The following is a 13,166-nucleotide window of genomic DNA, read 5'->3' as shown; positions in this document are numbered from 1 at the left end:
CAAGTTTGCAAGGAACAAAAGGAAATGATTAACAGGGGAAATATGCATGGTACAAAAAGACTTTTTAGTCCAAAAAGGGATGTCCATATTTAGAAACACTTGATTCCTGTTGTCAGGGCCTTGCTTTTCCTGAATGTGTTTCTCTGCCGTGAAAGAAAGAAGTCACAAAGGGAGTTTGTATGCAGCCATGTCACATGCACATAGGGCACTGCTGATTTTTTTCAGGATTAAGGGAAAAATGCAAAGGATTCCAGGGCAAGCAAATAAAATAAAAATAATCACGTCCATATTTAGGAGAAGGCTTCTAGCAAACCAGCAGTTCCTCCAGTAGGATCCCCTCTCCCACCATGGGTACCCTAAGGCCTTGTCAGGGTGGCTGTCGCTCCCCTGGGGCTGCAGGGCTGGAGGCAATGCCACTCCTGATGACAGGGGTCTGCAGCTCTGCTCTGGGAGAGGCTCTTACCACAGGACTCTGCCACCTGCTCTGGCGCAGCCCCACCAACCAAGCACAGCCTGGAAGGGGGTAAACAGAAAAGAGACCCCACCAGAGCACCTCTGATGGGCAGGAACCTCGTGTTTGGCAGGATGAGAATAGATATGCAGGTGCTTCCCACCCACACCCGAGGTGTTCACTAACACCTTGTCTCCCCCCACAGCAGCCTATTCCTGTCCTACCACGAGAAGGTGTGCTCAGCACAGCCTAACACGTTTCTCTGGGAATAAGCACCTCCGTGAGAGAGCCGAGTGCAAACAGCCACAAACATTTCTGAGACCACCCCTTCCCTTTCCTGCAGAGTGGCTGCCGAACCTCAGCGCCCAGGGCCGGCTGTAAATACAGCACCATATGGTCCCCAGCACAGGAGAGACCCTGTGGGCTGCATGCCGTCTGCTCAGGACCTGGAGACACGCATCCCTCAGCTGCCTCCTGCTCCTGTTTCCCACCTCCATCACAACTGTTCGGCCCCACATGGGCTGGCTGGGAGAGCATGCTCCCAGTCAGAGCAGCTCCTGCATCCCCAGAACCTCCACCCTCACCCTGATGCTGCTGTGAGCACAAAAATCTCAGGGGAATAGCACCAGTGGGTGTCTGAGCTGGCACTGAGTGACACCCCATGAGAGCTGAAGATCTTCCCTAAAGCACCTGACTACTGGGAACACACAGTCCAGGCTGCTCCCAAAACTTAAATGCAGATTACATCACCTCAAGTAAGCCTTGGGGTCAGATGTTCTGACCATAGATGTTGTGCTGGACTGAGAGAGAGCTGGGCAGGCAACACAGGGGGAGGAGGAGGAGAGGATTGGGCATCCACAGCTTCTCATGGGCAAGCTGTGCCAGCACCTCACCGCTTCTTCCTAACATCTAATCTAAATCTACTCTCCTTAGTTTAAAACCCTTCCCTCCTTTTCCTGTTACTATCTGCCCATGTAAAATGTCACTCTCCCTCTTTTTCATAAGCCCCCTTTAAGTATGGGTAATGGAAAAGGCAAAGGGCTGAGCTTTGCATTCTCCCCAAGCAGAGCACTAAAAGGGCACAGCCACATCTGTCCCCTCTTAGCAGAGATGCGTGGGGAAGAGCAGAAAACAAACAAGGCCAAGTCCTTCTATGTTCAAACCCACTGAAAGCCTTTTGCAAGTCGCCCTCAAGGTTCAAAATACCTGGTCTAGAAGATTCTTTTGCTAGACAGCTCTGGTGGGAATCACCAACAAATGGAACACGAGTGACAGCAAGGAGAGAGATTTTTAATTAGACAGTCTAACGCTAACCTCATCAAGTGGAAAGTGCTCCTGCCCATGGCAGAGGGGTTTGGAAGAAATGATCTTTAAGGTCCTTTCCAACCCAAACCATTCAAAGATTCTATGATTCTATTTGGTCAGGTTTTACTCTGCTTTCAGAAAAGTGCTTTGAAGAAAGAGTGTTCTTTAAAGAGTTTTACTGACATCTTGATCTTTGAGCTTGGTTTGAAAAACCTCCCAGCAGCCTGCAAAAATTAAGTTACTATATGAAGCAACAGAAGACCCAGCACTTTTCCTTCTGCTCACCCTGTTACTGGGGAGAAATCTTGGCTAGGAGATACAGGTAGTAATGCCTTAAATAACAGCAGAAGCCAAGCCCAGGGAAGATCCCTGTCTGAGCTCTAAAGCTAAAGAGAACAAAACTCAACCAACATACTTTGTAAGAAAACTGGAAACCAAATTGACCCTGCTTGCACCTTTCTCAAGCCTCTTTTAAAGCACCGTGTATTACTGCTGGCACATCCAGGTAACACACAGTAAAAGAGCAATCACACAGTCATTAGCAGCAGACAAGAGGCATTTGTCTCAAGCAATCCCTCAAACCACTTCATCCTGCTACGGGTATTAATTTTCTCAACTAAATAAAGCAAATTTTAAGCTTCACAAAGAAGCAGTTAAAAACACTTACAAGCTATAAGCTCTTACAACAACAAAGCCAGGCCATGTTTGATTAATATTTTTAAAAAGAGCATTTTTCTGGCTTGAAATACCTGAGGGAGCTTTACAAGTGGAAGTGCTGGGAAGAAAAAGCAGCCCTATCACTCACAGCATCCTACCTGTTCCTCTCCTCAGGCAGGTTTGGCTACAGTGGCGTGTGACACTTGTGCAGAGGGGCTGCTCTGGCTCCCCAGGGAACACTGAGCTAGAGGAGGTGGCAGGTGTGGAGGCAGAGCAGCAGCACTGCACTCATGGGCTCAAAAGCCAACCACAAACACCATCCGAACACCCAGCCCTACATCAAGGCTGGGTTCCCAGCTGTGGCTTGCCTGGCTGCTGAATTCAGCCAGGGACATGAAGTCAACCCTGTCAGGGGACACAGTTACAGCACAGGCATCCCTTTACCATGGTTAATGCATTTTCATCTCAGCAAGACAAATGTTTGCTTTAATGCATCCCAGCCTCCCAAGGTCTGAGCCCCAGCACAGCACCAGCTTGCTGCTCCACACAACACTCAGGCTCCCTGCTCTTGGGGAGGGCAGCTGCCATGCCTGCTCTAGCTAAACATAGAGCCCTGGCTTGGCCCCTTCACAGGTGTTTCTGTGAGGCCATGCCACATCCAGCAACAAGAGAAGGAGTTACTCACCACCCAGGAGACAGAGCTGTCAGCTCCAGTATGGCTGTGCTGCTCCCTCCTGCTAATTTAGGGATCCAGGTGCAGGAGGGCACTCAGGGAAGAGCTCTTAGCAGCAGACAACTCCAATCAAGAGCATTAGCACAGGCAAGGAGACACTCCCCCAATCCACATTTTGCTTTAGCACATACAGATCAGACCTGTTGGAAGGATGAGATGTTTGCAGAGTGCTTTGAACACAGGTTACCAGATGCTGCCCAAGCAGGGGCAGGCACACACCAGAGCCCAGCCTGCCAAAAGGGGATGCAGATACCTCACAGGGCACAAAAAACCCTGTCATGCATGCTGGTAATTCAGTCCCTTCCCCACTGCAAACTGACACACATTTAGAGAGCAACTGCTTGGTAACAGGGTCTCCAGCACACTTTGTTTGCAGTGCTGCTGTGATTTGCAATTCAGTTTATTGCATTAAAATGTGGTGCAGCCCTAGCAGAAAGAAATAAACACGCCACTTGTCACAGTTCTTCACATTATCTTTTAGTGGAAAGCAAGCTTGGGTGAACATTCATAGAGGGGAGTCTGGGGCTTGTCAGAAAGCACAGCCAGAAATGCAGCATCCTGCTCTTGCCCCACTGGAAACATCCCATCTCCTCATCCAAGCTTCCCAAAACCCACAGCAGAAGAGGGCTCACTTGAGAGATGTTCCTCTGTTTGTGGGGCAACAGCCTGAGTGAGCAGAGGGAAAACATAAACTCAAGGTGGCTGCCAGAATTGTGCTGGAGGCTGGAAGTGAAGAGCCGTTCACCTGCCACCACTGAGCCAGAACCAACAGAAGCTCTTGCACCTCACTGCTGCTCCTGCAAGGTTTATTAGGAGTGAGTAAAAATACCTGAAAATCAGCTGTTCAAAGGGAGCAGGTAAGAGAGATGCTTTGACTGTGCCTGTATCCTCAGTCTCATCCCCAAAGCAGACTCTCCCTGTCCTATGGACCACCATTAGAGCTGCTGCCCTTCACTGCTAATTGATCCAAGATGCACTTGTACTAGGATTTTTAATTAATTTTATTACAGAAAAATGAACACATGCTTCTCCACAGGTGTGTTAGGGTCCAGACACAGCAGCAGGAAACCATCCTGCACTGTGGTTTTCCTTGTGGCTGCTTGTGAGGAGTGACCCCCACACCCACGGTGGGACTCCCCTGATGCAGCCCCAGTCTAAGTGCTCAGATTTGGCTCACACCAAATATTTACCACATCTCAACTGAATTCTGGAATATACAGGCTACAGAGCAGTGGGGGAGCATTGCTCCTCTGACTCTCTGGGTCACACTAAGACTCCCAGGCTCATTTTCAGCAGAGGCAGATTCTGTTCTGCACAGAGCAGCTCAGCAGCCTCGCTCATCCCATTGGCCCCCAGATGGTTTGATTTCAGAGGGATGTGATGCAGTTTGGTAGCAAGTGTGTTCTTAAGAGTGTGGACAGTACTGAGTGCAAACCAAACAGCACTAACCACGGGAAATTACCTGCATGACATGATCCAGTGCTGCCTCTGCCCTACATCACCATCACTTTCTCCTGAGCCAAAGGTCTCACACCTCTGACACCCATTTGGGCATCCAGAGGGACATTCCCACCCAGTCAAGCCATCCTCTGCCTCCCTCTAGCAGCAAGTGGGTGCTGCAGAACCAGCAGCATCCCTTTTTCTTAGCTGAGCCCCTGCTCCCTCAGCCTGACTGCAGCAGGGACAGGGGGGTCAACATACCACATTTTGGAAACGCACACAGCCTCACAGTCAGCTCTGTCAAATTCATGCAAGGAAGAGTCTCTTCATCCCTTCCCCCAAATCTATTTTATCCTTACCTTTCTCTACATATGATGGAGTTAATAAGAGACATTATTTACTTTGCCTAGCTTGGGACTAAAGTCGAACTAGGACTTCGAGTTGACAAGCAGCACAAAGCAGAAATGTCTTCTCTGAAACACCACAAGCATTTCAAAGCAGAGAAAAAGAGCATTTGGAGGGTGTTCTATTAAAATAATGGAGCTGGGTGAAATTAAGCAGTTCCCAATATTTGAGATGACATCTCAGAAAATAAAATAGTGTGGGGGGAAATTATGTTATTTATATGCATTCACGCTGTGGCATTTATCAACAGCAGAGTATTCAGGGAAGAAACATCATCACTACATCTGCAATATCCAAATCTGAGTCCCTGGAGTCCTGCACTGGTGCTGTATTGAACAGCATCCCCAAGGAATGCCATATTTTAGGTGTGTGCAGAGCAGCAATAGGTAGTTCACTGTAAGGTCCAAGACCTTAATCAAGCTCTGCAATTCAAATAGATTTCCAATATAACGAAGACAAAGAGGTGTCAGCTCTAGTCCTCATTTGCTGATACTATCAATAGGGGCTCAGCTCACTAGCAGTTAATTCAAAGCCAAGCTCGATTTGCACAGCAGTGATCTACACTAAGTCCCATATGTGGCTAAGGGGAGATTTTGCCAACTAGACAATAGAAACAGTATTAGAGCTCCTGAACTGATGCCATCACTTTTTTCTTTTGCTCCACCACCTCCCCATCAAATTTCCACATGCAGGAATCTCCACTTGCCTTCTCCCTTGCATCAGAAGACACAATCAAAGGGTAGCAAATACAGAACTACCTATTTCTTTTCCAGATGCAGCTTTATTGAGACTTTCAAAATGCAACTACCCATGAAATAGGGGCAAATTTCACACCTTTTTTTGTGCATTAAAGATACTAAAAATTAACCATAATTAAGCAACTATAAACGTATTTCTGAGTGATCCAACTATCACTTAGCCTTAAAAACAAAAGTTGCTACATGTTGCTATGTTTCATGAAAGTTTTTTATCTTGCTCCATTCTGAAGATTTTGCTTTCAGGTTTTAGTCCATCTCAACCCTAGATCAGACTTTTGCCAAGCTGTTGTTGGGGAGTCATGGCTGTTAAGACAGAGGAAGCCAGAAGTGCTACCCAATTAGGCAACTAAGTAATTTTAACCACATTCTAAAGTTACTGCCTGTAAGCCTGGACCCCATTAATCTGCAGCTTGGCTCAAAATCAGAGGTGGCAGCAGCCCACACCCAGTGTTTGCACCTGTGAGTTACTGTGTCTTCTGAAACCCAGCACAACAGCCCACAGCTTTGACTTGGTATTAATGCAAGCATCCTCACACCCCCATCTCCTCTCCACCAAGCAAACACTGACTGCTGAAGCCAGCACAAGGAATTCAGGGGTAGTGAGGGGGTGCTACAGTTTTCCCAGTTCATGCTGTTTTTCCTAAGCATGGAAACAAGATTATAGTCATCAGTTAGAGACCAGGTACTACCATTCTCTTCCAAATGCTGCAAAACATCCCCAGCTTGGATTTGAAAAGAAGGCAAGACTTTACCACAACCAGTTGGTGACCAGAGGGCAAGGAGACCTGTTGCTCACCCACCCCACCTCACAGCCCCCAGTTCCTCCTGCAACTTGTGTCATTAGAGAAAGGGCACAGACCAAGTACCTGTGCCACGCTCCTACTTCAGCAGGGAGTTTGACTTAGGCGCCTGGCTCCTGCCATGAAACAAGAGGCTAGAAAAAACCACAAGTCTGAAACAGTTTAACACAGGACAAAAAAGGCACATTTTAATATGTACAGCAATGCATTTGGGCTATAAATTTACCCAACACAACTGAAAAAAATCCAAACTATGCTTTTATACTTATTCCATGGTGTCAGCCTCATTCCTAGCCACCTACCTTTCTCTGCATCTCTGAATGCTGCTATATACACACACAAACAAACAATTACGTCATGAATGTTCATTTAGGCTCCCAAGTTCAAGTAATAAAGTTCAAACTTGCATAGCATCTAATGCCACTCAGCCATAAACAGTTACGATTGCATATTAGCTGGAGCAGCCATCTCTTTCAATTCAGCCAGTTTTGGCTGGCCACCATTTTTTTAAAATTTTTTTATTTTTTAAATCCTTGAGTCAGAATGTTTCCTAAGTCACCAGCCCTGAGGGATGCCACAGACTTCAAAATGAACCTCTTGCTGTTGTTAAGATCCTCTTAAACCAGAAATTTAGAGTGTTGTCAAGAACAGTTTTAAAAATGTAATACTGTTTATTTTGCTTCAAAAACATTTCAGCATTCTAAACATACAAAAAAAACAGAACGTTGCAAATTCGTTTAAGTACAGAGTGTTTTTGAACTTCAGTTGCTGCACTGGCTCTTCACTTAGTTGACGATGAAGAGATGTCTACAGTTTCAGTTTAAAAACTACCGCACTTAACTAAAAAAATCCATACACTTCTCATGCCAGCTGAACCCCCTTCCACAACTAAGAATGGCAGCAGAATGCTATTTCACTATATACAGAAAGACAACTTTAAGCTAAATGGACGCCCACTGTAGTGTAAATAGATCTACCCTCACAGTGCATGCTTTGGGCCATGGCACCCCGGGGAACGTACAGCCTTTCCAAGTAATCACTGCTCCTCTAAGGCATCATAACTCTAAGCATGTACCACAAGAATCTGTCTAGTTTTTACAAACTATAGATATGTACAGTTTATAACCCAGGATTTTCTAGCCAATAACCATATAGTAACACCACCTTACAAATTAAAAAAATGCTTGAAACATTTTTAAATGCTTTGTTACACCAACAGCAAAGTGCACAGAGTTAGGAGAACACTAGAGCGCCTTTTCATTTTAAAAATGTTTGGAAATATGTACAACTTTGATACAGTTTCAGGGTGCTCACTACACCCATGGCCACTTCATGTAAACCAGTTACAATTTCTAGAGCACTTTTAGAAACTACAACGCGATCGGAATCCAATTTTTCTTTAATTAAGCCTAATAAGGGCAAGAGACACCATCTCAAATAAGAGGTGCTTCATTTATGGTGTTTCCCCTACTCTATGGTATTCACATGGAGACAAGTATTGTACAGTTTTATTCATCATCATCATCTTCATCCTCCTCTTCTTCATCCTCCTCCTCCTCTTCGTCTTCTTCCTCTACCTTTTTCCGAGCAGCTTTGGTTGCTGCTCCCTTTGCGCCATCAAACTTTCCTTTAGACTTGTAGTCTGCAACATCCTGCAAAGTCAAGGGGATGTCTTAATTTGCTCTAAGCAGCAAACACACACAGCATTTGTACAGCAGCAGGCATTAAGGTAAAGGGACTGGCCTTCCCTGGCTGCACCCCTGAGGGGCACAGCCAGCACGGGAGTGCACAGCTATGCAGACACCTGAGCGTGCTCACAGATCATGGAGGCCTTGAACCCTGCATTCACAGCTGTTTCTTTGAGGAGGAGAAGAAAACCCAGCCTCTCAAGGTTCCCTGATAATGGGACAAAGCTCCTGCAACAGCACAGCAAACCCTCTGTGAAGCAACACAGGCAGCCCCTGCTGCACATCACTGGGGAAAGCTCTCCCTCCTCGCTGGAATCTGCCTGTGGCTCTCTATCCTGCTCTGCCCCAACCTAAGCAAAGCTTGGCTGCAGCTATGCTGGGGCCACCTGAGCTGGGCCTGTGCTACAAAAATACATCAACGCAAGAAGTGGAACAGCAGAGGCACAAGCAACAACTCTCCTTACCTTCTCGTACTTCTCCTTCAGTTTAGCTGCCTTATTATTGTAAGGCTGCTTTTCGCCATCACTGAGGTTGTTCCACATTTCACCCAGTTTCTTCGCTACATCCCCAATGGATATGCCAGGGTTTGTGGACTTGATCTTGGGGCGAAACTCTGAACAGAAGAGGAAGAAGCCAGACCTTGGGGAGAAACACCAGAGAACAGTCAGCATTGCAGCAGCATGCCCAGGAAGCACCCTCTTCCTCCATCCCTCACCCACAACATTCACACATGCCTGAGCACAGACTAGAAACTTTTTTTAAACTTATAAAAGCAAACACAAACCTACGTTTTGATTTTACTGAGGCCCAGACCTACAGCCTTCACTCAACACTCTTTTTTTTTTAAGTACTCTGTATCCCCCCACCCAATTTAATCTTGGATACACAAGTCTCATTGTGACTCAGTCATTTCCATGTCTTCCATCACTACAAGTTTAAGGGTACCAAGTGCTGACAATTCACGTCAGTGCTCTACATGCTCAAGACTACCAGCTGCCTAGAAGGTTTACAAGACAGTATCACTACCAATCTTGCCATACCAACACTATGCCCCCCATCCAACTCCTTTATGGAAACCTGTGTTACATACAGGGTGTGATAATGAACCAGGACACTTGTGCATTTAATGCCTCCAAGTTACTTACGGTGGTCGTTTTGGGGCATTGGGGTCCTTCTTCTTCTTGCCACCCTTAGCTGGTCCATAGTCCTTCATTTCTCTATCATATCGTACCTTATCAGCCTTTGCCATTTCATCAAATTTAGCCTTTTCCTTGCTCGACATGGTCTAAAAAACCAAAATAATGAGACATCAAACTTGTGATTACCCAACTGTTCAATAGCCGGTAAACTTTATGCAAACAAGCCAACACGTGTCAACTCGATACAGGAGTTTCAGAATTTGTTTGTTTTCTAACTGGACCACCTTGGGGACGAAGGTCCTGTACGGGCAATCACAGCCACCACTGGCATACTCAGCAACAGGGAAGCAACAGGAGTGAGACAAGCACAGCCAGAGTACTCCTTGGGACACACACCTGGAAGGGAGTAGCTGCTGAAGGGCGTTGCTTGGGAACAGGAAAAAAGGCTAGACAACAGTGGAAGCACCTCAACAGGCAGATACACAAGGCTGAAACATTTGAGATTGCTCCAGACTTCAGCAGCACCTGTCCAATAGGCACCTTTGGTCAGGTGCCAAGAATGGCACACAGACCAAAACAGCACCGGCCCCCTTCATGTTCTGACACACACACAGCATTCTACAAGATACAGTAAGACGCTATTCCTTCAGGAAGTCACAAATTAAGGTACCTTCCACCTCTCTGAACACTTCTTGGAAAACTCTGCAAAGTTGACTGGAACCTCTGGGTTCTTTTTCTTATGTTCCTCACGGCACGTCTGCACAAAGAAGGCATAGGCAGACATCTTGCCCTTGGGCTTCTTCGGATCACCTTTAGCCATCTTGACTCTGTAGGGAAGAGAGGGAAAAACAACAAGTGAATGATATATAGACGAATACATACACCTATATATGTATACACATATGGTGTGCATCTATTTATATGCACACATACTCCGCACCATCTTCTGACATGATGTCCCATCAGTAACACATCCCTTTCTTTCCCCCAACATTCCTTACCATCCCCAACACAGATACTTAAATTATTCTCCCTTGATACTTGGGTTGCAGAGAAGCCAAGAGAAACCAGTCACTGTATTTAAGTGTTACATTAATATATATTTGCATCATGTCCAAAGACTGGAGACAGCCTATTAAATACACATACTTCTGCCTATTAAGCGTTATATATGAACTAACATAAAATATCTGTTTTAGTTGGCTACCACACTGGGGCTGGAGTGGCATGCACAGCGCCAAGCAGTGACTTATCCCTTCAGGAGCTGGAGCTCACGTGTCAGCAGCTGCTGCCCAGGTAAGAAGGCAGGACAAATTAGTTGCCCTGAAAAAGTGCAATAACCATTTATTTATAAAAGGGCACAAATAAAGGCTGACTTTAACCACAACAGGACCCGTGGAGCCCTGTGAGGTGAGCTGCGCTTGCTCTTGCTCCACCAAGTGACACATGTTTGAGGCACAGTGGTCAGTGCAAAGATGCAATCAGCAAGTCACCGAAAGGATGGTGCTAACTTTTGGGCTCTATTTCTTTTCCTGCTTCCGTATTAAATTTTCCCCACTTAATACATAAAAAAAATAAAAAATGATAAGCCCACAACAGTATTTTCTATTTACAGCTCCGCAGTCGCTTGAAAATTTAATTTTTATTAGCACAACGTTAATATTTAATTGCGCCCATTAACTCGCCAGGTGCAGCACAAGTGGCCGTGAGCCGCCCTGCCCTGCCCGGCCCGGCCGCTGCCGGGACGCCGCTGCCCCCGCAGGGGCGGAAAGCCCGCGGTACCGGGGCCGGGGCGCGGAGCGGGGCAGGGACGCGGAGCCGGCCCGCTACGAAGTTGAGGGCGAGCGGCCCGCGGCGGCCGGTGCAGCCCAGCCCGGCCCCGCTCCGCGCCCCTCCGCATCCGCGCCCCGCCAAGGTCACGGCGGCGGCCGCGCTCCGCGGCGCGGGCACCTGCGGCGGGGCCGGGGCCGGCGGGGGCAGCGGCGGCTCCGCCAGACGCCAATAATTCATCTTCCATTTTGTGAAACGCCTCCTGATGAAAGAAAGTGCCCCTGAAATGCGGCGGGGCGGCGGGCGGGGGGCGCCGGGGGTCCGGCCGGCGGCCGGGGGCGCGGGGCTCCGGGCCGGCCCCGGGCGGCCGGGGCGAGCGGCAGCGGGAGCGGCGGCGGCCGCGCTCCGCGCCCAGGGCCGGCCCCGCTCGCTAAGATGGCTTCTCCCGGCGCCGCCGCCGCCGCGCCGCCGAACAAAGCCGCGCTCCCCCTCCGCCGCGCTCGGCCCCCCGCGCCCGCCGCCCCCGGCCGCCGGCCCCGCCAAAACGCCGCCCCCGCCGCGAAGGGGCTCCCCGCTGGCCCCTCGGCGGGCGGCGGGGGCGGCGGGGCCGGGGCGCGGGCGGGAGCCCCCCCCCCCGGCCCCTGCCTAGCGCAGCGCTCTCTAACAAAGGCTCCCGTGCAGCCATTACCGCCGCCGCTACGCTCCTCCGCGCTGCCAGAAAAAGAGTGCGGAGAGCCCCGGGGCGGCCCCCAATCGCCCGTCCGAGGGCACGGGAAGGTGGGGGGAGAGGAGCCGGGGCGAAAGCGAAAGGTTTGAGCCCCCGGCGGGGCGCCGGGAAGGAGATTTTCCCCGCCGCGACCCCCCTCCCCATCCCTGTGCCGCTCACACGTCTTTCTTCCCTTCGCCGGGGCTCTCCAGCGCCAGCCATATTAATGCCCACAGCACGGGCGGCGCGGCGCGGGGAAAAGGCGATGCGGGGCTCCGCCGCGGGCGCAGCCCCACCAGAGACACCTTTCCGAGCGGGGGAAGAGCGGCGGAGGCAGAAGCGAAGGGATCGGGGGAGTTTGGAGGCGGCGGCGGCGAGAAAAAAACTGCTTGGCCGGGACCGCCGGGCGCAGCGCGCAGGGTTTATCCCTGTCAGATGCTAAAGCGACAGCCATATTAATGCAGAATAAACAGCGGGCACGGCACTGCGCACGGCCGACAACTTTCCCACCGCCGCCAGCCCCACCGAGCTCACGCGGGGAAAGGGGCACATAAAAGCCGAGGGCGCCGCGCGTTTTGCCGTGCGACATTAGGAGGCGGCAGAGAAAAATCCCTGCCCATGCGGGGGAGAAGAGGAGTTAGTCCCGGTGTAGTTGCTACACCAGCCATATTACTCTCGGCGGCACGGGAGCCCGGCGCGGAGCTACAGGGCTGCACCCCGGGGCAGGTGGCCCCTCGGCGGCGGGGCGAGCTCCCGGCGGGGCAGGGCAGGAGGACGGGGGGCAAACGCTGCGCCTCGCCCGCTGCCCACCGCCCCGCCAGCTGCGCACGGCATCTGCCCCGGCACCGCCGATCCCCGCGAGAGGGGGGAAACAAAGTTTTGGGTGAATTTTCCGATTTTTTTTTCTAATAGAAAAAAAAAAAAATCAAAAACTCAGGGAAGGAAGAAACGGAACGCAGGATTAAAAAAAAAAAAAAAGAAAAAGAAAAAAAAAAGCATGCTGGGGCAGGCAGGGCAGAGGGGCGAAGGCGCGGGGGCAGGGCGGGGCGGGCAGGGGGCAGCCGCCCCCCGAAAAGTTGCGGCGGGGCTGCACGTACCTGTATTGTTCGCGGTAGTGTGGACAGGAGCGGAGCGCAGGGCACGACGCGGGGCTCGGCGCGGCTCAGCCTCGCGTTGGCTGCCTACGAGAGCGGCCTGATTGGCTGCGGGGCTCTGCCGTTTAAAACAACCTCCTCGCCCGCCGATTGGCGCGGCGCCTCATGAATATTAAGCGCGGCCGCGCGGCGGTTGGCGGGCGCGGGTGAGGTCATTCAT

At 50.1% G+C, this 13,166-nt stretch overlaps 1 protein-coding gene across 3 annotated transcripts; it reads right to left on the bottom strand.

The window, feature by feature from the left end:
• Positions 1–6,710: 6,710 nt before the first annotated feature.
• HMGB3 (high mobility group box 3) lies at positions 6,711–13,072 on the bottom strand. 3 transcript variants are annotated; one of them, XM_085060320.1, is made up of 6 exons: positions 12,950–13,035; positions 10,571–10,699; positions 10,047–10,207; positions 9,383–9,522; positions 8,702–8,876; positions 6,711–8,201 (listed from the first exon to the last, which is right to left on the bottom strand). In XM_085060320.1, the coding sequence occupies exons 3-6, from the start codon at positions 10,194–10,196 to the stop codon at positions 8,058–8,060; spliced, it is 609 nt and encodes a 202-aa protein (XP_084916446.1). In that variant the 5' UTR covers positions 10,197–10,207; positions 10,571–10,699; positions 12,950–13,035; the 3' UTR covers positions 6,711–8,057. The 3 variants fall into 3 exon arrangements, with proteins under 3 accessions (XP_084916446.1, XP_084916447.1, XP_084916445.1); XM_085060321.1 differs by having other exon boundaries at positions 10,571–10,661; positions 12,950–13,022; XM_085060319.1 differs by lacking the exon at positions 10,571–10,699 and having other exon boundaries at positions 10,047–10,203; positions 12,950–13,072.
• Between the last annotated feature and the right edge of the window lie 94 nt (positions 13,073–13,166).

The sequence above is a fragment of the Lichenostomus cassidix genome, chromosome 4A (genome assembly GCF_008360975.1).
Source record: "Lichenostomus cassidix isolate B80296 chromosome 4A, HeHo_3.0, whole genome shotgun sequence".
Taxonomy (NCBI): Eukaryota; Metazoa; Chordata; class Aves; order Passeriformes; family Meliphagidae; genus Lichenostomus; species Lichenostomus cassidix.
This window is presented reverse-complemented; position numbering and strand designations above follow the sequence as displayed.

What these genes read in the sequence shown, in the direction of transcription:
- HMGB3 (XM_085060319.1), bottom strand. Translation starts at nt 10,196, where the DNA reads ATGGCTAAAGGTGATCCGAAGAAGCCCAAGGGCAAGATGTCTGCCTAT. An exon ending in AGTGTTCAGAGAGGTGGAAG is followed by an intron (nt 9,523 to 10,046) that starts GTACCTTAATTT and finishes TTGGTTTTTTAG; the next exon opens with ACCATGTCGAGCAAGGAAAA. An exon ending in TGAAGGAGAAGTACGAGAAG is followed by an intron (nt 8,202 to 8,701) that starts GTAAGGAGAGTT and finishes TTGACTTTGCAG; the next exon opens with GATGTTGCAGACTACAAGTC.